General features: G+C 35.4%; 1 protein-coding gene across 1 annotated transcript in view; it reads right to left on the bottom strand.

Annotated features, from left to right (window-relative positions):
* The window catches only part of LOC135078228 (protein sprint), a 290,396-nt gene that overhangs the window by 252,487 nt on the left and 11,295 nt on the right, over positions 1-26,614 (bottom strand). Inside the window, exon 2 of the mRNA XM_063972823.1 lies at positions 22,287-22,357. Within this exon, the coding sequence (XP_063828893.1) occupies positions 22,287-22,357 (71 nt within the window). The remainder of the gene's footprint in view (positions 1-22,286; positions 22,358-26,614) is intronic.

Genomic DNA, 26,614 nt, shown 5'->3' on the forward strand with positions numbered 1-26,614 from the left:
AACACTGTTTAATAAAATTTAAAAGTTTTTTTTTTTCTAGTAAGTTACATACCTTACTGCTTTAATATCCTGAGATGTTCATAATATTCAGCTTACCTGAAAATAGACAAGAGATTGTTATGTTTATGATCATCGATAAATAATAAACTTAAATGCCTAAACGTACCTACTTTGTATAAAAGAAAATAAAGTCATCCGAAACACAGTGTAAATAATTATGAAGTACCTAGGTACCTTAGTGCTTTATTAAATTGTTATTGTCACTTTATAATCCTACAGATTTTAAATGTACAAGATTGTGAGCATAGATGGATGTTTGATATTCACTTTCACGCAAAAACTACTGAACGGATAAAACTTTATAGTATTATTATTTATAACCCAGATTAACATATAGGCTGTAATTTATGCCGATCTGTGACACTAAATTTTACGCGGGTGAAGCCGCGACCTAAAGCTAGTCTGAACTAAACGCGGGCGTTGCCGCTGGCAAAAGCTATAGATGAACTGAACCGCTATGATATTTACAGGAGGGTGCTACTACTCGGCATCAAATAAATCGCACCTCCCGCGACAAGCACTTTCAAACGTATGCATCCCCACTTCCCACCAACATTGGTACCATTTGAAAGCCTAGTTCTAAACTTCATTTCATTTTAAAGGAAAGGTTTTTACCACAAAAATGTGTCTTTACAAGGAGCCAGAGACACTTCATCAAAAAATAGGTAGTTACGCTATAGCCATTTTTTATGACTATAAAACTGTTAAGTTGGGATTAATCGCTATTCATCTGTTAAAGAGGACACGTGAGATCTTTATTTGGTTTTATAACCATAAAAATTGGTCTAATTGATCCCAGAGGTGAGCCCAAAATGAGGTCTATTTTCAAGTCACATTTATGGTATATGTTAATCATTTATTTAGAAATAAAATGTATTTTTCTTTAAGGATATTTATTGGGCTTTCAAATAACACCAATATTGTTGGGGTACCATAATTGTGTCAGAAGAAAATCTTTAAAGTTCGCGTCGCGGAAGGTGCGGTTTATTTGATGTTGAGTGTATAAATAAATACCTACTGGGTTGTTAATTTTAGATTTTTCCGTTACGTTTCAAAATCGTTGGAGTATACTTGTAATGTAGAATATTAAATTTTGGAAACCGTTATAAAAATAGGCCTCCGTCATTGCAGACGACCTGTCAGCACTATTTTGGGAGCTCATTCGACGTGTAATGACGTTCGGCGGCCATTTTGCGAAACAATAGAACTAATGACTCTAGATAGCGATGGCTCCTACGTATAAGGGCGAAACTGCCGCTTACGCCTTTTTCCAATTATTTAAGCAATGATTTCATTTTGCTCTAATCTATAACGTCAGTAAGAAAAAAAAATTTTTTTTCCATTAGATACAAAATAAAATTTTAGGCAAATAGGCGTATGTGCAAAACTACGCCACGTATAAAGCCCAATCATACGATTCGTCAATCTATACGAGTAGTTGCTTACATAAATATATATTTTTTATAATCCAAATCTTAAATAAAGCCATGAAAATATTTAGCAAATTGTTTTATTTATAAATTATGACACATTATATAGTTATTTAATTTTTAGCGTTAAGAGTCGCATCTCAATCTAATTTGAAAATTATAAATAACTTGAAAAAATCGAACTGCCTAAGGCATCGTGGGTTCAATTCCCGCCTTAGACAGTTCGATTTTTTCAAGTTATTTATATTTTTTAAAAATATGACACATTATGTTTAAAGACCTAACTAAATCTCGAGCACAGTATATGGGCGTATTTGCGTTAAAACGTAATAACGATACATTAAACAACTTTTTCTAACTGATTTATTATTGATATAGCACATGATAACAATTAAAATAATTACATGCATAAATAAAGAGAGTAATCGCTTAAAATTTTATATTTACGTTGTCATTTAAGTCTCTTTACGTTGAACAATATACATGAAATTATAGAAATGTGACGACGTAAAAGGGCAATGCGTAAAATCTCAAAATATATAACAAAAATATAAAAATTGATAACAGCAGTAGCAAAAGCATTACATGTTAAGGCTAAATGTGAAATTTCATTAAATTCGTTTTAGTAGGTCAGAAGATATGACCCAAAAATATGGTTCTGGCCACTAAAATGGCTCTCCTGTAAAATTTACTTTTTTCACTTACGCCAGTATACGTAGGAGCCATCGATAGAGCAAACGATCGCTTTTTGCGAAGCGTAGAGACAAAAACACGCTTACTACGCGTATTAATCTCTTCCTAATTGTAATGTTCAGATCGACTCAACCTATTTTCTTTACCCAAGACTACATAACAACGCCTCTATTTCTGAATCTCTATCTAATTGATTTTCCAATTGAAATCAGATGTTACTCGTAAAAGGCACATGAGGACTAAACCGTAAAACGTAGCAAATATTTCATGAGAGCAAAAAGTTTAGGGACCTCGCTAACCTATTTCTTAAACAAAACAACGCTATTTATTTTTATCTTCACAAAATCGTAAAAAAACAAATGACTAGCAGAAAAAGATGCATTTTATAATGCAGTTTAAACACCAAACTCACCGACGTATATCATCGACTTTTAAATATTGTCAAAAGTCATAGAAAAATAAGTCGTCGACATGATTCTTTTGAAATAAAGCCTCCGACACCAAGCCGGCAGTCTTAGTGTGTAAGTAAATGTCGTCCCCTCACAGCTGGCTTTGCCCAACGAATCGGCCAATACCAACTTACACCACATGCGTACTGAATAAATAACGCAGTCTAGACGCGACCGTAAACGGTTTTATTAAAAGTGTTACGGTTTTTTCACAAAACATGTTTCCGATATAACCGCGAACGGATTGGGCGTCTTTTTTCCAATAAACCGCGGTATTTGAATTCCCGGTATTGGTTCCGTTTGGTTGTAATTCCATCGGTTTTGTGAGCGGTACAGCCGTGCCAGCTATTGGAGATTGTGAATGAAAAAATATGTTATAGATATAGTCAAATTGTATTAAATAACAAGTTAAGGAGTCTTTAAAAAGGTGCATGGCAAAGTAATAACGTATTTTTTTTTTATCCACAACGAGGAAGCTCTTGGCCTACATCTCATCTGATGGTAAGTGACGATCAGGCCGGAGGTGGAAGCGAGCTTCACCCGGAATCCTCAACCACGGAGGAACTGGCTATCTTACCTCTAACTGCCGGAACACAACAATGCTGTTAACATTGTTGTTATGGCGACAGACTAATGTAAGATGTTGGTAACTAGCCAGGCGGACTTAGAACAAGCCCTACCACTAACCAAACCGAACAGATAAATCTGCCCCCACTGGGAATCGAACCCGGGACCTCTGCGTCTGAAGCAGGTGGTCTTCTTCTTACCACTAGACAACAGAGGCGGTTAAATCATATTAGAAGCACATTATGTAGACACCACTAGGTGGACTGACGATCTGGTGAAGAGAGGGGGAGGCAGGAGGGGCCTGGATGCCCGGCGCTGCACTGGACCGATCGTTGTGGAAATCCTTGGTGGGGGAGGCCTTTGTCCAGCAGTGGACGTCATTTGGCTGAAACAACAACAAATGATAACTCGTACATCAAGACCAGATAATGGCAAATGTAAAAAAGAACAAGTAACAAAATATTTTACAAATTCCCATTTATTAAGTTCAAATCCAAAAATAGAAGTATAATGAAATACGATACACAAAAGTAAATATCTGCCACCCCGAATGTCAATTTTCCCATTTTTCATTTGAATTAAGGCCGTGAGATTACATCTATAAAATATTTTTCCATACGAAATGCGACGTGCTATTAATATACGGGGTGCTTTAGAACATTTTAAGACAATAAAAAGGAGATCCAGTGGGAGAGCGCAGATGCGCCGGGACTCCTGAATAATTACCGGGACGCCTTAGGCGAGCCTCCGGTTAGGGTGCAGTCAGAATGGAAAAATGACTCACTGCACGCGTCTGCATATCGCCACCACAGACCGCAGGGCCATGTCGCAAGTTTTACAAACGTCAATTACCCAATTACCCATTTGGCACAATTTAATAAATATATTTTTTCATGGCACAGCTAAAGGAACAATTAACCTACAAACCTAATTTAATTGTCAAAAGCAAGTAATAAAATTTGTTAAAGAAATGAAAAAAACGTAAATAAATGTTTTGCAGCTCTGATAGTGACTGCATTCAATCTGTTTAGCTTGCCTTTAATATAAAAAATCTATAGGATAGGCGTGTTTTGATGGTTCAAGTTTAACAAAAATAGAAAAAACCAACACTGTTGACCAGCCAATTATAATATTATAGCAACCTCTATCTAAAACATAAATGAAAGAAGAATTTATTTTAAAGCATCCAGTGTGGTCGCTCCTTAAGTCAAGGAAAGCATGCATGAAAGCTTTTGGAACTGGGACAATACTTCATCTTTCTTTTTCATTTTCATTAAAAATAATCTCGTTTTATGGATTTCATGAGGCCTCGAGTGCGAAAAATCTTTTTATGTGGGATACATAAAATATCATACATATACAGGGTGTTAGGTAAATGGGTATATGAGCCGACACTAGCCCATGTTAACATGGGCATATAAATGGTATGGTGAAGTCAGAAATTTGATATCTTCATTTTAATTATTTTAATTTTCATACAAATCGGATTTTATAAAATTTATATTGTATGAAAATTAAAAAAAATAAAATGATGATATCAAATTTCTGACTTCACCATACCATTTATATGACCATGTTAACATGGGATAGTGTCGGCTCATATACCCATTTACCTAACACCCTGTATACATTATAATATAAAATCTATACTAATATTATAAATGCGAAAGTAACTCTGTCTGTCTGTCTGTCTTGCTTTCACGTCTAAACCACTGAACCGATTTTGATTTTGGCATGGAGATAGTTTGAGTGTCAGGAAAGGACATAGGATAGTTTTTATCCCGGTTTTTGAAACAGGGACGCGCGCGATAAAGGTTTTCTGTGACAGACAAAATTCCACGCGGGCGAAGCCGCGGGCGGAAAGCTGGTATGTCATATAAATAATATTATAATCATATAGGTGTTATTAAGTTTTCGAATCGGCCGAAATGTACCTAGGTCATGCTAACATTATTTTATTTCATAATATGAAATACTTTGAGGTTTCCTTCAATGATTTATTTAATTTAATTTAATCGAAATAAAGACGATATTACATTTTATTTGTTTTTATTTACGTACCACGTTTTACTGAATATCAACCCAAAAAATAGCGACTTTATCACGGGATATTTTTTTTTAATTTACAATACTGCACGAAACTGTAACAAATATCCATAGTAACTATCAGTTTTATTGTACAACTACAAACGCAATCCGTACAATATACCACTCAATTCCTTATTACATTCCAACTAAGTTAGTTATATTAGTTTTAGTCAAGTCGCCCCGGGGCAGAGTGCATATCCATGTTTGACGGGGTTCAGTAACTTATCACAAGTTACAAGTTGTAACTTAGTTTGGGTACCCCTTCTAAGCTGTATCTTAAAAGTTGAGTCGGGAAGCGACACGGTTCGTGATTTACTGAGTGACGAGAATTTTGGGTTTGGTGATTGGTAATACGAATATAGGTAGAAAGCAATATGGTAATCACTTACCATCAGGTGATCCGTGATCCGTCTGCTCGTTTGACTCTTTGTCACATAAAAAAAAAATTAAATAATCAACTACAATAGAGAAAGAAGCAGACTGCTTGTAACCACGGCTGCAGCATAGCAGCCGAAACGTTAAGCTGTGAATACATAATGTAACTCATAAAAATGAGATCTGTGTTTCTCTGAAAGTTTAAAATCTTATAAAATAATCAAATCTATAAATCGTGATAGAAAGATGACTGGTTTCTGAAAAAACAGGGTTTCAACTATTTACAGCAAGCTAATAGTCGATGAGGCACCTGATGTCATGCCCTGAGTGCCCAAGCAACTGCACTCAGGAGGATTTGATGAGTGCTACTGACAACGCCACTCTTGTGGCGGAGTTTTGGGCTGACACTGTGTAGGTTTGTTGTCGACACGAAAAGAAGAAGAAGCAAGCTAATTATTAAAAATTTCTAGCGTTAGGAGTTTCATCTCAAATAACTTGAAAAAAATCAATTGCATTATTCATCATCATCATCATTTCAGCTATAGGACGTCCACTGCTGAACATAGGCCTCCCCCAATAATTCTCAAGCCGTGTGGTGACGGCAGAGTAGAATACATTTGTCACCAACCCCTACTCTTCCCGCGGGTGTCGTAAGAGGCGACTTAGGGACTACACATCAAACAGAGAATGGGCAGCAGCGCTCTCTGAAAAACATCAATCTTTTAAACTGCGATCTCCAACCCGCCTGCCTAGCGTGGAGATTATGGCAAAACCCTCCACTATAGTGGAAGAGGCTCATAGTCCAGCAGTGGACTGTAAAGAGCTGTTGATGATGAAGTTAAATCAATTATATGTATGTAGCTGCTAAATGAATACACTTGTATCTAAAATAAATATGAATAAACATAAGCAACATTTCGACAAGCGAGCATCGCGTCCCCTACGATTTGCAACACTCACTTTAGATATGAATGTTGTACCTTGCACGCGTCGGCACCGAACGCACTGGCGCACAGTGCTCCGGGAGACAAGTCTGCCTTTTGTTGGCCAGATCGTTATCTCACTGCCACTAGGAGAATGTGCGAGCTAGCATGCACAATATTACGAATGCTCTCAAATGTAAAATTAGATAGTTAATGTGATTTATTTATTTAATTTAATTGAATTTTGATAAAGAACATGATAAATTAATAATTGAATTATTTTTATAGATTATAGATTGATTGCACTGTAGTTGATTGCCTATGCATAAATTGATAGAACCGCCAATTAACCAGCCAAACTTAGAGTTTTGAAGTTTCGGTTTATTTTTTCCTAATGATTTTTGTTGACATATTAGAACATCCCAAAATAGATCTGCGCCTATTAAAAGATCGATAGGGCCTGGCTGATTAAAATCAGGGTCAGCTAATTTAATATTTTTGGGTAATTTTAATTGGTTTAAATTAATTGGAGACTTTGGAAGAACTCCTGTGAGCTCGTCAAGAACAAAGCAATTTAGATTTGTTTGGTAATTATGACGAGTGGATTTTAGTTGAATAACACAGCTTTTATTGACTGAGCTTGAGTTGTTTCCAATTCCAATGACATTGATGGAAGTTGTATTAGAATTTAATGATAGTTTTTGTTGCAATGATTTTGTAATGAAAGATGACTGACTGCCTGAATCCAATAAGGCTCGAACTAAAGTTGCCTTTTTAGTTATTGGATTCGCGACTTCTATTAGGGCAGTAGTCAAAATGACATGTGTATTTTCTTCTTTAGAGAAGTTGACAATGGATTCCGATGGTTGCATTTGAGCATTGTTGGCTTTAGTGGCATCAACTGAATGCAGTAGTGTATTATGTCGCTCGTTACAATGCCTACATGGACCCATACGACACTCGCGGGCCGGGTGTCCTTGACGTAAACAGTTGGAACATAATTTATATTTAGAAACGTCTACTAACCTATCCTGTATTGATTTTGATTTAAAAATTGAACAGTCGAATATTTTATGGTTTTTGTTGCAAATAATACAGACGTGTGAATTATTATTGTTGGAATTTAAAGTTGCACTATGTGAATTTGTTTGAAATGATGATTTGTTGCTATTAAAATTTGAATTTTGATTTGATTTTACGTAATTATTAGTGTTGTTAGAATTATTATTATATTGATTACGACTAGTAGATTCTAATATGTGTGCCCGGTCAATTAAAAACTGCTTAAAATGTTCTAAGGTGGGAACATCTCCTAAATTGCTACGTTGTTCTTCCCACTTTATGAGAGTATGGTTATGAAGTTTAGAGCAAATGAAAAATATAATTAATGTGTCCCAGTGCTCTGTGGGCTGACCTAGGTTGGCTAGGGCACGCAAGTTTTTGGTGACATGATCTACTACAAATCGTAGGGAACTTTCAGTTTCGCGTGTCGACTGTTGCAAATTATACAATGATTTAAGATGATGATTAATGAGTAGTCTTTTGTCATTATAACGCTGGTAAATTAATTGCCAAGCATCATTATAATTGGCAGAAGACACCTCAATATTTGAAATAACACGAGCTGCATCTCCCTCTAAATAGGAAATCAAATAGTGAAACTTTTGAATAGATGACAAGCGTTCATTGTTGTTAATTAAATTAGTGAAAGTGTCGCGGAACTCTAACCAGCGGAAATATGATCCGTCAAATTTGGCTATTTGGATTTGAGGTAGGCGAACACTAGAATCTGCGTCAAAAGATTGAGCCTCTAAAAATAAAGATTCGCGGCGTTTTTTGTCTTGACTTATTAACTTCGATTCATTTTGAACATCTAAGAAACTCTTTGCCATAGCTATGCACAAAATGAAGTCTTGCTCAATGCGTTCACGCTCGTCCATCTCAAAATCCAAATTTTCAGAATTTATTAATTCGATCTGAGTTTGCAGCTCGTCGTATTTGGCTAACTGACCCTCGAACTTGCTGAGTTTAAGTGACAACTCAGCAATCTCAATGGTCGTCAGCGAGGGCTGCTTTGTAATTTTATTTAAGTAATTTCTAAATCTAGTAATTTGCCCTTTGATTGAACTACGTTTTACTAATAAATCCTTTGACATCGAATGCCTCGATGCCAAATGCGATGATAAAGTGGCTGGATCAGTCATTATTTTGTATTAAAATGTCAAATTACTAATAAAATATTATTTTGAAATGTATATTGCGATATTGAAATGCGTTTAGTTAATAAATTGTAGAATGTTTAAAGAATTTACACGATAAAAAATATGCGAGGTAGTTCAAATCAAAATTACAAAGCCGCGCCTCAGTTAGAAAGACACAAATTTATAATAAAAAGAATACGTATCTCACGCCCTCAGCCCCGACGGCAGCTAGGAAGCCGGTGTTGACGCGTTGAATCAGCTGATGTCCCGTTAGCCGGCTCGTTGAGGTCGGCCGCTGGCACAACTGAAATATTCGGCAACAATACTAAAAGCCGGGAAACTACTGGCGCGATACGTTATTACAATTAGGATTTGGCTTTAATTACTTGAAAATAAGAGAAATTGCAATTATTTGATGATATTTTGAACAATGAATAAAAATTATGGGGTAGACACAATTTGCACAAGTGAAAGTTTTTACTAAATTGGATAGGATTTCGGGAATAAAAAAGGTTTAGGTGTGGTTTAATGGTGTTGGGATGATGTAAGGAAGGAATAATCAGGGCACTTATCTGAAATCCAGGCTGCGAGGTGAAGCTTTTGCTGCGTCACTGCTCGGCTGACTCCAGGTGTCCTTGGATTGTTCTTCCAGAATTGTCCGAAATTGCAGTCCTGTCACGGTCGCCAATGTTCGCGCCTTGCAGACGCGATGGAATTTTATAAATAAAACTCGGAAACTGCTTATTTCGTTGTATTCTTGAGACGTTACAATTTTGATGTTGTTCGATCGGAATCCAAAAGAGAAGTGATTTTATACAATGGTTCTCAATATAAAGTATTGACTGACAAAAGTTATGTGACATTTACATTAGAAGTAGATTTTGCTATTAGAATATGACGAGGCGCGAGTAGGGCCGCAACACTTAGCAAATAAACTATAATGCCTTGGTATTAAGGCTATAATTTGCTAGCTCAGAGCAATATCTAATAGCCTCACTCTACTCTTACAAATTTAGGGCAGCGAGTCTAAAATTTACAAGAGGCCAGGTACGTATTCAGGTAGAATATAATTGATTTTTAATTCAAATATTTATTTTCCCCGCAACGTGGCAACGGATTGAGAAGATAATTGTTTGAAATTCAGAATTATACAACCGTCTGGTTCAAGTTTGGAAAGACTAATGACAACCAAACATTCTAACTTTAAATCTCTATCGACTTTATTTATTTAACAAGTTAAAATAAATACAGGGTAACTAGGGAGTTGACGTTTAAAGCTAAAATTTAGATTCCTTACATCAAGGTGTACTAAATCACCCCCATGTATGTTCTACGATTTTGCTTAATTTAGATAAAGTTGATTTTGTGATTTATCCTTAACTATCAACTTTGTTTGGTTTTTAATCTTTATCTCACTCTGGCGAGCACTTGTACTTACGCTAGAGAAGCTTCCGAAGAATTGACTACTTAGTCAATTCAAAGATGGTGATTATATCAAAATCGCTATCATAACCAAGCTTTCCTGTAAAATTTTTAGAGGGCCCCTTATTTTATTAAACTACATCCCTGTACTTCCATAACCTCTCATAAAAACGGCATCGTACGGCCACTCTCGTCGATGCCAAAATAAAACCCCTACTTTACTGAGTGGGGTGTACTTCATACATTTTATGCTAATCTACAGGTGCTTTAAAATAATAATACCTTGGATACCTCCCTATCTCGGCACAGAAATTGAACTCTATTTTGTGCCTAGTAAGGCTCAGAAAATAGTGTGGTAACCGTTGCATCATCCATGTAGACACCTGTATACAGAAATAATGGAGCTCTCAACCGGGAAGTGTTTTGGATGGACCATAAAATCTTGATGCATTCAGTTCTAGTATGCAGCAGCTAATAACGCTAAACAATAGCATCTAATGTAGTAGGAATAAATGCTATTTTGCATCAAAAATGTATAGTCTGATGTGCTCGATGTATGCTAACATAAATTTTAATAGTTACGTGTTCTTCACGTACAGCGGGATGGTAAGGATGTTGGCAAACATTTTAAAAGTAAACCTCTGACTGTCTAACATAGAATAATAATACTTAGGGAAAGCTGTTTGTATCTTCGCGACTTCGCGTCGGAAAAACTAGGAAAACTTTAACATTAAAATTTTTCTTCTTCTTCTTTACCCTTTTTCCCATTATTTTGGGTCGAACCTTCTTGTTCTGAGGCACCAGGATATTGAAATGTTTCGTCAAAACCTATTTTATCAAGAAGAATTAACATACTACGTTCATCCATCACAAATCGATCCTCACAAACGTGAACGTAAGTATTCTCAACACAATTTTTTTTATGATACACAGACAACGTTACGAAAGACAAGGTATTTACAAAAAAAATCTTAGAGAGAATTTTGAATTTTCCGCGAAAAAATTATATTTGTTTTTTCACTCTGAACTCGTAATCTTAACTCTCCGTTTAAAGCTAGTCAATCTATCCTATACGCCCTGTTTGCTATAGTACACTTATATTTAGTAAGCCTTAACTTAAATAATAAATAACCATTGGTTCTCTGTAAGGTCAGATCTAGCCTGAGGGTCACAAGCTTTTCGCATTATTGTGTTACAGCCATCAGGGATGGCGAGAAGTTTATGTGAAACGAATAATGGACTGCTATCCCTTTTTCTGTGTCACGAATCTAGAAAACTTTACACATATTTTAATTCCAAATCAAACTATTCACAGTAGAGGCTGGAGAACGAATGGACAATTGAACTGAAATGAAAGAATGATTTTACTGCTGAATTACTGTATTCTGACCAAAAAGAAATTCGAATTCCCTATGAAATTCTGACTTGAATAACAATGTTTATTTCATACAGATTAACCAGCTCAGGCTTCACCCACTTGAATTTTAGTCTGTTACAGACTGATCTTATTTACCTTTTTGAATTCAAGTTTTTTAATGAGTTTTTTTAATGAGTTTTAAGTTTTCAAGTATGTGTCATAATGGTCATTAATCGCGAACCTTAGTGCCAACCCTAGAAGATCATTAATCGCGTTTAGTTCGCGATGCGTCCCCTGACCGCAGACCGCAGCCCGCAGCGGTCTGGGAGCACGAATTAATCAGGGTCTCCCCACCAAATGGCATAACCCTGTCGCTTCACCACGCACGATTTGAAAGACCATTTCATTCGTGAATAACGCTCATTTAGCTTAGAGGTAGGTAACTACCGAATTTTCATAAGTATAACTGAAGATAAAAAATGTTACTGTAGAAATTTAGATTATAGCCAAAGATTTTTACAAAACTTTAATTACAACTTGAGACCAAAACATAATTAATAAGTACGCACATTATAAAAAAAACGCAAAATTGTAAGTATTTATTCTTTCAAAAAAGCGTTTTATACTTTACTTTATGTTCCTTAAAACATATTAAATTAATTAAGGTCTTCTTATCAATGTGCATATTTAACTGTATTTAAATAGATAAAACTTTTCTCTCTTTAAAACCGAATGAATAATCTTTTCAGGCAAAGATTCTGATAGTCGTTTTCGGCCATAAGTTAAATAAATGGTATTTGTATAAGTCAGGGTTGGCGAACCAATGGCACGCGTGCCAATGATGGCACGCGACATAATATTTTGGGCACGCCACCAATCACAAATTCAGTAATTCAATAGTAAATAATGTGTTTTGATTATGAGCTATATCGTATTTGCCGTCATCAGTTAGTGCCACTGTAGAGTAAGGTCGTGTCACTCACCAGTGGTGCCACTTGATAGCATTAGGTGTTAATTTAATGGCACGTGTCTATGACTACTTCAAATTTTTTTTTAAATAGTGGCACGTTCAAACTTAAAGGTTCGCCATCCCTGGTATATGTTGTAAACTGTATATGTAGTAAACTGGATAAGGGCTGTTAAACAGACATATCTGAATAGAAAAATAAATTCACATACATTTGCTCGTTCTGGGATTGGATCCTGCAACCTCAGAGCGCCTTCGTCAACTTAAGAAAACATCGTATCGTCAATTAATACACATCTGTTCATTCACAGCGCATATTTACACACAAAAAAAAAAAACATTTTTTCCTCCCTTTTGGGGAAAGATGATGTAGATTACCCCGGATTTGTTTCGCACGCGTTATATTTACCCCAGTTCATCCGGAATTGTTTTTACAAGTTGCTACAGGAGATTAATAAGGGGAAATTTATGGGTGCATTTTGTAACAATGTACTTCTGTGTATAAATCAAAAGGAACTGTACTTTTTTAATGCAAAATAGAATCTATTACAACCACATAGAATGCTATATTTACTTACTTTTGATTCGCCAGTGTACTAAACAGATGCTATCAAAATAAAGATATAAAATACGCTTCGGTGGTACATTTTGTTTTCCATTCAGAATATATTGCGGTGAAAATTGTGGGTAAGATAAGATTTTCAGAATGATGAGCGTGTGTTTATTTTCACCCTTTTTGTGTCAGCAATCTTAGTACAAAAACTGTAGTAAGTAAAAAAGTATGAGAGAAAGTAACATCTGTCAGAATATTGATTAAAATAAAACCCACCCTTAGCTGGTTTTACCACAATAATAGTTCCTCGGTTATTGTGCCAAAAATTGGCTTCAAATAATCAAATCATAGTGTTAAATAGGTACTAGGTAACACCTACCTACAAGAGTCACAACACTCACAACATAACTATTATTTAGTTCGCCTATTAATTTTCCTGTCAAACACCAAATTCACACAAACAGCTTCAATCAACGAAAACCCTATAATAACGCTAAAATTTTAGTCTGACTAATATTCCTTTGCAAAATATTATACTATCAAGAAAACACAAATTAGTCTTTACGCCTCCGTCTTAAAGACTAAACTGGATTTACGAGTCTGAAATAGGGTAAAAGAGCCAAGAATTGGTCGTGCAGTCAACGAAGGGACAGACAAAACGTTATGGTTATAGTTATGGCCCCATTGTCTCTGCCTCTTGTAATAGTTGGCAACACTTTACTTCGTTAGTGTACACTAGAGGTAAGTGTAGTAGGGGTTCTTAAAAGTTTAATATTATGTGAAAAATACAATCATTTTAGACACTATCATACAGATAAACTAAAAAAGGATTCTAACTTTGTTTTCCATTTCATACAATTCTTTCAGCTAAAGCCATGTCACAGTATACTACAATTTTCTTTTTTTACCAAAATACCAAACACGTAATGTATGTAAAGATTTTTTCATAAAAAATTAAAAATATTTAAAGATTTTTTCTTATCTAAGGAAAAGTACAAATTCCATATTCCTTTTTTCACCAATTTACCAATCACGTAAAATGTGTATAAAGATTTTTTTTATAAAAATTAAAAATATTAAAAAAACATTCTGTCTAAGAAAAAGTAAGTGCCTACTGCGTCAAACTCCATAGCGATAGTCGAAGCGATATTTTCATAAAGGATGGTAAAAAGGTTTGCTATTTTCTTACACAGAGGGGAAATCTTGAGGATGGTGACGAAGAAAACACCATATTCAAGGTCGGCGGGGAAAATTTTGGCATTGTTTCCACAATAACACGCTTTCGGTTTAATTTTATTAATACTGTTAGTCGGTAGGTATTTTGAGGATGGTAACTTTTATTTGAACTCTGAGGCCAGTGTTTTGAACGAACCAATAACTTTATAAGTACCTACATGACATAAATTATAGAGTCAACTTAAATAAAGTAGGTAATGCTTAATATAATTATCTAGCAAGAAGAGATTTTTCATGATATTCGTGGTCCAGTTTCTATAGACTTTCCATGGTCAAAAAATTATAAAAGATCATTTATTATTATTACACTTTTCTGAGCTATAAATGCTGTAACTTTTAATTCATCCGGTCATCCGTAGCTTAGAACCTAAATTCCAAAAATATAACACATTTTGATGGTCCATTTGCAACACGTTTTTGCAATATATTTTGATGACGTCATTAGTAGGGTAAACCACGCTATCATGGGTCGAAATTGCTTTTTTAATTATGAACAGAAACAAAAACTGCGGCTGTTTTTTTTAAACGATTATGTTAATTTTACTCGATGCCGATGTACCACATCTGGTTTTTTTAAGTTAGATTTTTTTTTATTGAAACGAAGGTAAGAATTAAGATGGCATAAGTATAGAGTCAGATTAAGGAATCGGCACAATGTAATACTATGATGTAATCATACTAAATACCCTTAATAAACAGATCGGTGTCCATGTAACGATACAAAGTTCACCAGTTCACCAGTGTTTGCAAATAATACATCCAGTGCTATGAACTTTAACTATTGATTCAGTCGTCTCATCCCGTGCATAGTCTGTAGTGCTGGAATCGCTCAAGTTGTCCCAAAAGGACATGTCCCATATTTGAAGACTAGCTTTTGGCCGCGTCTTCACCCGCGTGAAATTTTGTTTGTCACAGATCGTCATAAATTATAGCCTATATGTTAATCTGGGTTATAAACAATAATACTGTAAAGTTTCATCAAAATCCGTTCAGTAGTTTTTGCGTGAAAGAGTAACAACATCCAGACATCCAGACATCCAGACATCCAGACATCCAGACATCCAGACATTCAGACATCCAGACATCCAGACATCCAGACATTCAAACATCCAATCTTTCGCATTTATAATAAGTATTATATGTATAGTAGGATTTTTGTAGCATGTGAAACTCGCGAACAATCTGCACTAAATAATTTAGATGTTTGATTCTTAAACGATTAAATCTATTTCATATTACAAATCAAATATTCAAGATACGTACCTTCATAATCTTCAAGAATTTGAAATGAAACAATGTGTACTAGATTTGGGAAAGTTTTTTTTTTTTTTTCAATGAGGACATTCCCACACTTTATAACAAAATTTTAGCGTAAACACTTAAAGACAATAATGAAGAAACTTAGAATAAAGTATGAAAAAAACGTTAATAAACTTAAGGCTAATAGAAAATATTCTAGTGACTTGTGTACTGGGACAGTCCAGTCTGGAATATTCGTCTCTCCCAACACTGCAGCCTGTACAGCAACAATAGTAGGCATACAATGTGCCGTCATACCGTCCTGTAGCTGTGCGTAGCGAGATTGACTCCGCTGTATTGTTTGTGGAGCTCGCAATCACTCAAAAGTACTGCCATTTTCGCTAGTGATGGGCTTGTAAAAACAATCGATAAAAATCTGAGCGTAATGAAAAAAAAATCAAAATAAAATTCTCGTGACCAATGTAACCGCTGGGGTTACCCACCAAATAATACATTTTTTTGTACGGCTTGGAATTTTTCACGTTATCAAATAACAGAAGGTTCTGATGTAATCCGATTGAAAAAGGATGGACGTCTGATTTGACGAAAGCAACTGATCGTGACTAACATTTAGTTTAATTTCTAATTAACAAACCCTTGGACAGTCGTCGTTTCAGCCAAATGACGTCCACTTCTGGACAAAGGCCTCCCCCAAGGTTTTCCACAATGAACGGTCCTGCGCTGCCCGCATCCAGGCTCTTCCCGCGACCTTTACCAGATCGCCGGTCCACCTAGTAGGAGGCCTGCACACGCTACGTCTTCCAGCCCGTGGTCGCCACTCGAGAACTTTCCTGCCCCAACAGCCACTGCCTTGGACAGTATTTTGATGCTTTCATTTTTTAATTTCATTCATATGATTTAAGTTAAAAATATTATCGACCTGTGAATATTTATAAACTATCGATATAATTCAGAATGGGCACATCCCTAATTCCAAACGATACAGTAGGGTTGAAAGGGGCTGGTTATAGGAACTAAAAGCGCAGCCGGTTCCTCTCGCCACAAAGCCTCGACGTCTACCCGCAAAGGACGGTACGAACCTTGGAAATATGGGCACGGTTTTAATATTGCGGTCTTTCATAACTTGAGATGAAGTCTCTTTCCTGACAAGTATACGATTTCCATTGTATGTTTGGATGAAGAAGAAGACACTTTCTATTTTGTGGTCACGTAGATATACATTATTGTGAATTTACATTACAGCCTCAAAGAAATTGAGAATTTGGAACACTCGGAAGCAAACTTACGAATAATTATATCTTATTTTTATACTCATGATTATCTTTTTTTTACACATACGGACATCATAATAATATAATGTATAGATAAAATAGCAAAAATATGTTAAATACACTAACAAAAAAGTGAAAGAAAAGTCTAATAAAGAAATTTAAGTCGCACAACAACAAAAATAATGTGTAAATCCCTCTCCCTACCATAGTCCATACCATCATGATAAAAGTATTTTTCTCCTTTTTTCGCATTCTCTTTTTTACAAGTACAATTCCAAGTACCTATATTTAATTTTTAATGTCGTGTAGGCAGGCATCCAACTCAAATATTTCTTTTATTTTTCCATCAATTTCAATTAGCATGACACTTGGATTAGGTACCCTAATTTTCATTGCTGACCTAAAAATTAAATGTCCGCCCTAAAAAAAGACCAAAACGTTGACGTGCTCTGCCCAAATAATTATGTTGTAGGTGTTTTTTATTTTATACAAGATAAAGACTTTTAGTGATTTTATTGCAAAAATGACTGACTGTACAGTCAAACAACAAAAACTGTTAAAAAATGTATGAACAGACACCGTCAAAATCAAATGGCTCGTAGTGCAGAAATTAATTAAAAAACGTCGATTTTTAAACGAATTCGCGCCGGATCGATACAAGCTGTCGAAAGCACGCGGACCGTGGAGGGTGTACAGTCTGTATAATTTTCAGGACGTGGAGTTTACACAATTGAATAACTAACTAGCGTTTCTAAAACTGTAAATAATAGTTTATTAAACAATTGTTTTTAAGATGTATTTTTATAACACTACAATACAAGAAATTAGGAAGAGTAAGTTGATGTCATAAGTTATCTCCTACAAATAAAACCTAGAGCTTATCACCTACTTTTTTCAGTCGTTAATCACAGAAAACCAAGTTTAACATTTCGACATCTAACAGTTTTAAAAAGTGCCACTTAAAAACTCTACAATATTGATTGTCATGGACTTAGCAATTATTACTGGCATAATACATCTTACTGCAGCTAAATCGGTGTAATTAGAAGCACCAAAACTACTTTCACCTGCTAAGAAATTACGTAAACGGCAACAAATTATAGTTTCTTCGACATCACCAAATTCACCAAAGGAAAATTCGACGATTCGAGAAAATTCGAGCATAAGTCGCCTAAACCCAAAATTAGAGCTTACTTTCAAAGTACCTAAGGTCATCTTCATGTCAAAAGCCGTATTTCAAAGGGAGGCCTGCGATTGAAAGCGTCGGAGGGGTTAACAGTCCGATTGCTTTGAGGCCATTTCACCGCGCCAATTGTCGGTAGAACAAAAGAATGCGATTATTATAAATTGCGCAATTCAAAGGCTTTTAAAAGGCCAATTTCGACTGATAAATGCGAGGGCCCGTAAGGACTTTCTGCAAGATACACTTCATAATTGAATGGTTTGCAAAATATAGCTTTACAATTTTATCAGAATTTTAATTGTTTAGGACTTTGGTGTGACTATAATTATGACTAGAAGCGCTGAAAGTTGCTTTATCTCACTCCAAATAATAGGTACTTTTACTTCTTTAAGTGATAACTTCCGGACGAAAGCTTTTTATCTTTCAGCCTGCTAACAGCATTAAATCAATCTTAAATTCATCCAGATTTTACATAAAAACCTACGTAACAAGCATTACAAAAACCGTGCTTACACCCCTAAGTTTAAGTTCCAGATCTCCTTGACACACTAGCGCGAGTAATAACAGTAATTAAAGCAAAAAAACTCATTATCCCAACGTGTCTCATCGCCCATTTCAATTTATCATCCCGGCAGGGGCGTCTAGGGAAATTCTGCGAAACTTTCGCGCTAAATATTTTAATAAACCCGTATTAAAGCCGTAAAAAACACTTTGCGCGCCCATTTTTCTGCGCGACACCCCAGTGCGGTGCTACCGCAAATTTTCTAGGCTCAGGACTCAAAGGGTGAGAGAGGGGTGCATAGAGCCCAATTTTCCGGGCATTGGAAAAGTTTGAAACCGGTATACCGGTAACATTTATCGGTTAATTTTAATGTGTGAAACGACAAACTGCTTGTTTATTAAAAATGATCAACCATACAAAGTTTCTAGCGGTTTCCATTAGTTAAAAAAACGTATTGTTTGTTTTATTTTCCGTGAAATAGGTAATGATGATAATTTACAATTTTAAAATTATGTCCTCGTGATTATTACAAGTTTTTCAGATTATTAAGTGCGATAAAATAAATAAGATAAATAAAACAACAGTACATATTTTATATTGTTTTTTTTTACAAGATAAAGTGACGTCCCATTTACTCTTATTTATATTCAAGTAAGACCGGTATTTCGGACAATTTCAGAAAAATCTGTATCGATACCGGAAAATTGAGGCTTTATCTCCCTTAACCTGTCTCTACACGAATTTCGAAGCGGGGTGTTTTATTATTCATAATGCTTTGTCCGCCGTAGTCCGTTTTGACGCTGTTTTGTGTACGCTGTCCCGAATATACAAGTACTAATGAACTTGAGAATTAATTTTGGGATACACTTCACAAAGTTGTAGGCTGGAAAGTCTACTTTACATAAATTATTTAGTTTTCTGTCCTAAAACAGTAAGGAAGGATTGGAAGATATGCAGTTAGTTGGTATACTCGTACTCGTAGATATTTTCTAACTAGTAGGTAAAAGTTCATCTGCTTCTGTTTTCTGTGTAAATAAATTTAATTGTCAAATTATCTTTGTCTTACGCTAAGTTACACCAACTTGCTTTAATATTAACTTTATTAACCCGTGTTTTTTATATGGAGTTTGACAGATTTTTGACGTTTGTTAACAACAGCTATTGAGACCACCACCACCACCACTATACGTCATATGTACAAATATAGGTAGCCAGAATGTACTCTCATTAATAACAAAATAAATTATTTTAACAAAATAAATTATTTATGCTTAAATATTTAACTTTTTCTCATTAATATTTCACAGTCTTGAAGATTGAAAACTGAGTTTATATTTAAAAGCTTTCATTTACTATCTGAAATAAAATAGTATGTACGTATCTACGTTAGAAGAAACTTGGGAAATCTACAAGGTACCTACATTTTAAGAAATTGCATTACACGTACATAAAATCTGAATAATAATCGAACACAGTAAATTCAGGCCATAAAACACAAGGCTTAGGCGGCGGTGTGCCGGTGTGTTATGCGTTTATGATAATCTGGCGAGGTGCATAATGTGATGGTGGAGTGGATCCGCGAGGATTTCATTTGGGTTCCTTTGGTTTGTGGAACCTTTTAATCTATGTCTACTATACTAGTATTATAAATGCGAAAGTAACTCTGTCTATCTGTGTCGCTTTCACACCTAAACCACTGAACCGATTTTAATGAAAGGCGTAGAGTTTAAGTCTCGGGGAAAGACATAGGATAGTTTTTGTCCTGGTTTTTGAAACAGGGACGCGCGCGATAATGTTTTTTGTCTCAGACAAAATTCCACGCGGGCGAAGCCGCGGGCGGAAAGCTAGTGTTTAATAAGATTTTTTTTTCTCTTTATTTAAGGAGAGTTTAATAAGATGTAAATTTAAAAAAATGCTAACTAAGTATACCAAATACACAATTGCAAACAATACTACAGACTGAAGCTGCTTGTGTCAAAAGATTGCCTTATTAAGTTTTCGTCATGTACCTAGTTAGTATTATAATAATAAAAAGCTGATATTACTGAAAAACCGTAGCAGAGGCATTTTTATAATATATCACTGTATTCGATTCCAATCAGTCCAAAGAATCACTGCATCTGATCTACATTTACATTTAAGCTTAGGTAGAGTTAAAATTATGAGCTTTGAAATTTCTTTTATCCTATTTTCAGCGAACATACAATAACAAATTCTTGAGAATTTTCAAAAAATATACAGAACCGTCAACACAAGTCTTTAAAGCATAACGTTTCCCATTTCTACGCAAAAATCTGCGTAAGGTTTTTTATAGAGGCAGAGGTGTAAAGGAGAGTACGTCGTAAATATACCGTATTCGGCGAATAATTTTGTCGTGTGTATTTCTATTTAAATTCAGGAAATTTTAGAAAATATTACTTCGCTTATTGTTTTCTTTATTATTTATAGGATTTAAAATTATAATTCTTACCGTAGCTTCAAGAATTTAGGTAACATTTTGAGTTACAGATATTCGTGAATTTTTTTCTATCCATGCATGCACCCAATAATATTATTATTTTTACACTTGGCTGTGCATTTTGTATAAGTATTTTTTTATAATTCTTTATTTGATTTGGGCCTTTTATCCGCGTAGAAAAACGTTTTCTTTACGTAGTGGACTTTTAAATTAGACTTTGTAGAACGCCTAAATTGTACCGTTCCAATTCTTGTAATTCAAGCCATCAGTTTTATGTGGTGTGCAATAAAGTACCTCTTTTTCTATCTATCTACAATTCTACATTGTATGTATTAAATTTCTTCTGAAAACATACAAAACATGCTCCTTTAAAGTGAGAGAAATTGGAATGATAATAATTGAATTGCCGGGATTAATTCACTGCTGTGTAATACACGGCTGGACAAGACCGCATTATTCTATTGCGAGCTTTTCAAAGAGCTTTATGCTTTTGTAGCGGTTTTTGTTTTTGGTTTACTCTTTCTTTCTCTGTGTACTCGGAACGAAAAACAGGGTGGTTATTTTTACTGCCCTTTTTGGTACGAAATGTTCTTTAATATTTAGAATAATTGCATTCTTGATAATATCATAAATAATGAGTGTTTTTAAACTATAAGTAGGTAGGTAAGTAAGTGCTGTGTTCCGGGAGTTTACCCTACAGATAAATCGTACTAAACAGACTTAAAAAACTTGCCCCCTTCCCTCTATCTCTCTCTTTCTTTATAATATTAGTAAAAAAATAATTAGATACATAGATTGTTGTCACTAAAACTATTGAAATAATAAATAACAATAAAATAAAGTACAAACCTCAGCATTAACATTTCTAAAAGTCAGTCGGCGTAACTTATAGCCAAATAAAAGTATCAATGCAATTACAGGTAGGGTCACATATTTCAAAGGATCCGTATCAAAGGGACTCGAACCCGGGACGTAATTCGATTTGGCGCCACTGGAGCGCGCCACTGTGCCATAATCAGATTTACTGGTGCGCTTATAAGATATTTTGATTTCTGAAGAGTTGGTAATAGAATTTAAAGTTAAATGGGGTTGAGGGCAGTTACTGCTGCGATAGTTTTTTTTTTTTATTTTCTTGATAAGAAATAGTAAATAATTGCAGATTTTTTTACGTTTTTTTATTCTGCTTAGATTAATTTAAATGTGGAATGAATCTGCCTATTTTTATCTAAAAATAAGGTGGAATAATGAAGTCCTTGTCCATTCAAAGGTCAAAATAATAATTCAAACTTACCTGTCTAGTTTTCTATCCTCGTACAGTTCTGTCAGCATCTCCTCCAAATCAGTTGACAACGTGTTCAGCAACTGAAAAGAACAATATTCAGTCTGTCAGTTTAAAAGAATAAAAGGGTAAATAAATGGTAAGTAGGTATTAACCACGTATTCAAATACTAGATTAGAGAGCTTCACCCGAAATGCCTAACCACAGAATTACTGGCTATCTTACTAAAACCGTCTTACTTAAATAAATTTAGATAAAATGCATTAATTGTTCACAGATCTATAAACTATCTGAGCCTATGGCCGCCATTTTTAAGCTGCAAAAGCTCTAGGCTAGACTGGACCCTGGAACTTTGCCAGTTTCACGAGAACTTCCGTTGTAAACTAACAGGAAGTCACGTGACTATAACAAATGCCGCGCTCATATCTTTTGACGTAATCTTCTGTGACAATAACTAACGCCCGTATTCACAAACATTACTATGAGGTCTCACAGTGCGCGTGGACGCACAGGGTGACATACGAACCAATCACAGAGCTCTATTCAACGCTGTGCGTTCGATTTGCTGCTTCACTTAAGCAAGCGTCGTTTGTGAATACGGGCGTAAGTCCTTAGCCCAGAAAAGAGGACTAATTCTTCCATATCCAATCTATAGTTAATGCTTTGTTTTTCCTAGTTTTCGAGTTAAATACATTATGAAACTTAACAATAAATTATCGTGTAGTTGTAATCTACCGAAATAGTATTTGTGCCGACATGTGTTTTTTTTTTATTTGCACAGTTGAAATTAAGTATGCCATTCGCATTTACTCATGTGTTTTTACGTAGTTGCCAATAGCGTATCACTTTTTATAACGTAGGAAAGGTACCGCAAAAAAAAACATTTCAAGATTTTATTTTACCACTTTCTACCTTGATATAGCCACTAGTGCCTACGTACCCCTATCAGATTAAAACTTTATATTCATAGTAAGTAGTGTAATTACTCTACATCCCTAAAAAACCCTAACCCTAAAAAGCTACTAAATTCAAAGTTCTCTTCCTGTCTTCAAGAAGAAGACATCTCCATCCCCGATCTTAAATTTACTCTTAAAGTCAGCATTGCATCTTCGTCCACTTCCACGAGTGCAATCCTGACAGGTAACAGGAATCCCATGGTAATTTCGCGTAATCCCCATTATTCAAACATCGATTCTATCCGGGCACATATTGGCGCGCCGTACGGGAAATGAGTTAAACTCGTTCACCACAGCCGGAGGTTTTGTACCGATTGTGTTTTACACACTGGTCAAGGGTTCGGCTAACCACTGGCAATAGGCATTGTTTTTAATATTATTATTCCTTATTTAAACATTAAATGGTAACGGTAAAGGACCGACGACCTCATAAATGACAGGAAAGCGCTGGATGCAGGCCGCTACCAACAGGTTAATATGGAAACCATTGGCTGATTTGATAATGATGATAATTTAAAATGGTGACAGTTGACAGCATAGTTTTAGGATACCAAAAAAATTGGGGAAAGCACCTATCACAAATAAAATGTAGAGACATTAACCTAAATTAAACGATTTCATTCGCTAATATCCTTATGGAATGACACTATTTTGACCATTTACATAGTTGTTAATAAAATGGAAAACAAATTACGTAGTTTTATCTAATAAACGTGTCAACAAAATTGATCTACACACTTACGAACTCAGTTACGCCAACACATTCATTCCGCAAAGTTGCGTTACACCGCGTTGCGGATTTAAGTCCGCAGGCGTTCCACGTTCGCGGGCTCACCCAACCGTGAGTACCAAAAGATAGGTATTTGCTTAGTTCGCAGACGGGGTGGCACGAAAAAAAGTTGCTCAAATAAAAAATCTAAGGGCATCGCTGCGGCCCATCGACGCGTGACACCCTACGCGCGCTGACGACGCGGTTTTATTATCAAGCAACGTTTTTCACCGCCTCGCGGAGTGGGTAAACATTGCATTTGACATTTGTGAAATATGCAGCTAAAGTTCGGTGCGAGGATAGTTAAAGACAGAAAGATGTCACGGAAATCAATGCAAGCGGAATAATAGAGAAAACACAAAGCGCTACCCACTAATACAGGACAGACCAGATATAATATGGAAATAAAATACACAAAAGTGAAAAAAGAGAGCCGCTCTATGTGTTTAAAATCAACTTAATCTAATAAACAAAGTTTACCTACTGAGTTTTGATTTTAAAACTACATTTTCATTCATCAAATAAGCTTTGCTACCTACAGTTAAAGCTTTGTCAAAACAGACTTAAAAATCCGTAGGTAACATGTTTTCCGATCTTTATTTCTATCACAAGCGATGCTTCTACAGTGGGATTAAGCCTATCCATATCTCTCAATGGAATGAAGAGCCGCACAGACTTTTCAAAGGCTCTTCTAGGCTGCGCAGCACACGGCTGCGTTTGTAGTTCGTTTACTGTGCAGCCGGCTGTAAACTGGAGTGCCTCTTACATGCCTGAAGATAGTTACGAAATAAATAATGCCATAAATACTTTGTGATATATAATATCTAGTGCTTAATTTGTCATTTATGTATCTTCTTTACTGTAGCAATTTTGACAATGACACTTGGAAAATTCTAATTAAAAAAAGCACCGTTTTCTCTGCGGTTTCTTCCACTTGTACCCATCACTAGTCATGCGCTATTTCAAAAATATTTTTTATATTTTCCTGTACTTCATTTTTTTCTTCGCTGTATTGTATTCCAATCGCAGAACTAAATAACTGAAGGGTGAACTATCTACTTTTTTACTATAACAATAGATACGGAATGATAATGGAAAATTCTTGGAAAATGTATCAGGTACAATGTAAGGTTCGCAGAAGTTCACTGAACCCACATTTCCGTACACAAATCGTTGCTATGCGACGTAAACAAAAACAGACCATGCAATTCAGGGCACAGTTCTGAAATCAACCCAAATGTGCAACTAATAAGATTCGAATTGGTAAATCAAAGATGTAATGAAAAAGTTGTAGAGGGTAAGTAATTTGGGTCAAAACTCAAGAGTCATTCAAACTACAGAAGCTCTGTTGTTGAATCTGGGTTATCGATTCTTTGCTTTGTTACAAAGTGCCTACAATGCATGTGCTAGTCAGAACCAGTTAAAAAGCATGTAAAATAAGGGAAAACTAGGTCATTTTAGGTTTCGCATTCGTTTAGTTGATGGTGTTTTAATATCATTGACCGTCTGGTTCCAACAGAGTAGAAGAGAAACACCCCACTCTCGTGAAAGAAAAAGAAAGGTCGAGGAAAAGATAATTCTAGAAAAGGACATTTTGAAAAAGGATATAATGCACTGATAGCTCCGGGAGAATTAAGCAAATAACAAGCCTGCCCTACCGCCTGACCAATGCAGTGTGGGGAATGTAAGTCAATGTAAGTCAATACGCTTCAATTGTCTGGTAAATGAGAGGGAGAGTCATACTCCTGCAGTGGAGACCTGACCTAAAGATGATGATTACACAGATATTCTTCAGGACACGATAGATCAATTTCATACCAGTTTTATCATCTGTCTATGTGATTGTTTAGGTACTTAAATACGTGAGCAATTCCCTAATCAAAAAATTAACGTCAAAACATCAAAACGTTTAACTATCGCGTTAAACAACTCCGCTCCAAACATTCCGAGCTCATTTCGCTGAGCTCATAATTTCCATCTGAGCTACCGAGTTACCAAGCTCTCGCTAACGAGGCCCCGTGTAATTGTTTGGAAGTGTCCCTCAGTCACTCCTGGGACTCGCTTATGTATTTTTATTTCTTTCCACCATTTAATGTTATGAGGTGATATTTCATCTTCTACAGTATATGCTGGGATTGTAGATAAATAAGAAGTAGCACATTGAAGATCTTATTTAGTAATTTTTGTTTTGAATTGAATGATGTTTTGTTTTGACCTCAAACTTCATGCAGGCAGTTATTCCCAAAACTAAATTTGCTTTCTCTTCCTTCAATGTACATACTAGACTGCTGTGTTTTCGTAAAAACATATCCACATTTATTTGTGAATAAGGATGACTATGCAGTCAAATCAATAAGGCACAGGGGAAAGCTATTGCTGCCCAAAATGCATACCCAATTTTATAAAAGGAACTGTTACCCAACCTGCATAAAAATATATAATAAGTTGCCGTACTCACTAACTGAACTTCCTCTTAACATATTCAAAAAGAAATTAACGAATTGGCTAAAAGCTAAATGTTATTATTCTGTAAATGAGTACCTAGAATCTGAAATAGACTTGTAAAAGTTATTAATTGAAAACCAAAATGTAATTTTTTAATGTTATAAATATAA

This window comes from Ostrinia nubilalis, chromosome 14 (genome assembly GCF_963855985.1).
Source record: "Ostrinia nubilalis chromosome 14, ilOstNubi1.1, whole genome shotgun sequence".
In the NCBI taxonomy this organism is placed as follows: Eukaryota; Metazoa; Arthropoda; class Insecta; order Lepidoptera; family Crambidae; genus Ostrinia; species Ostrinia nubilalis.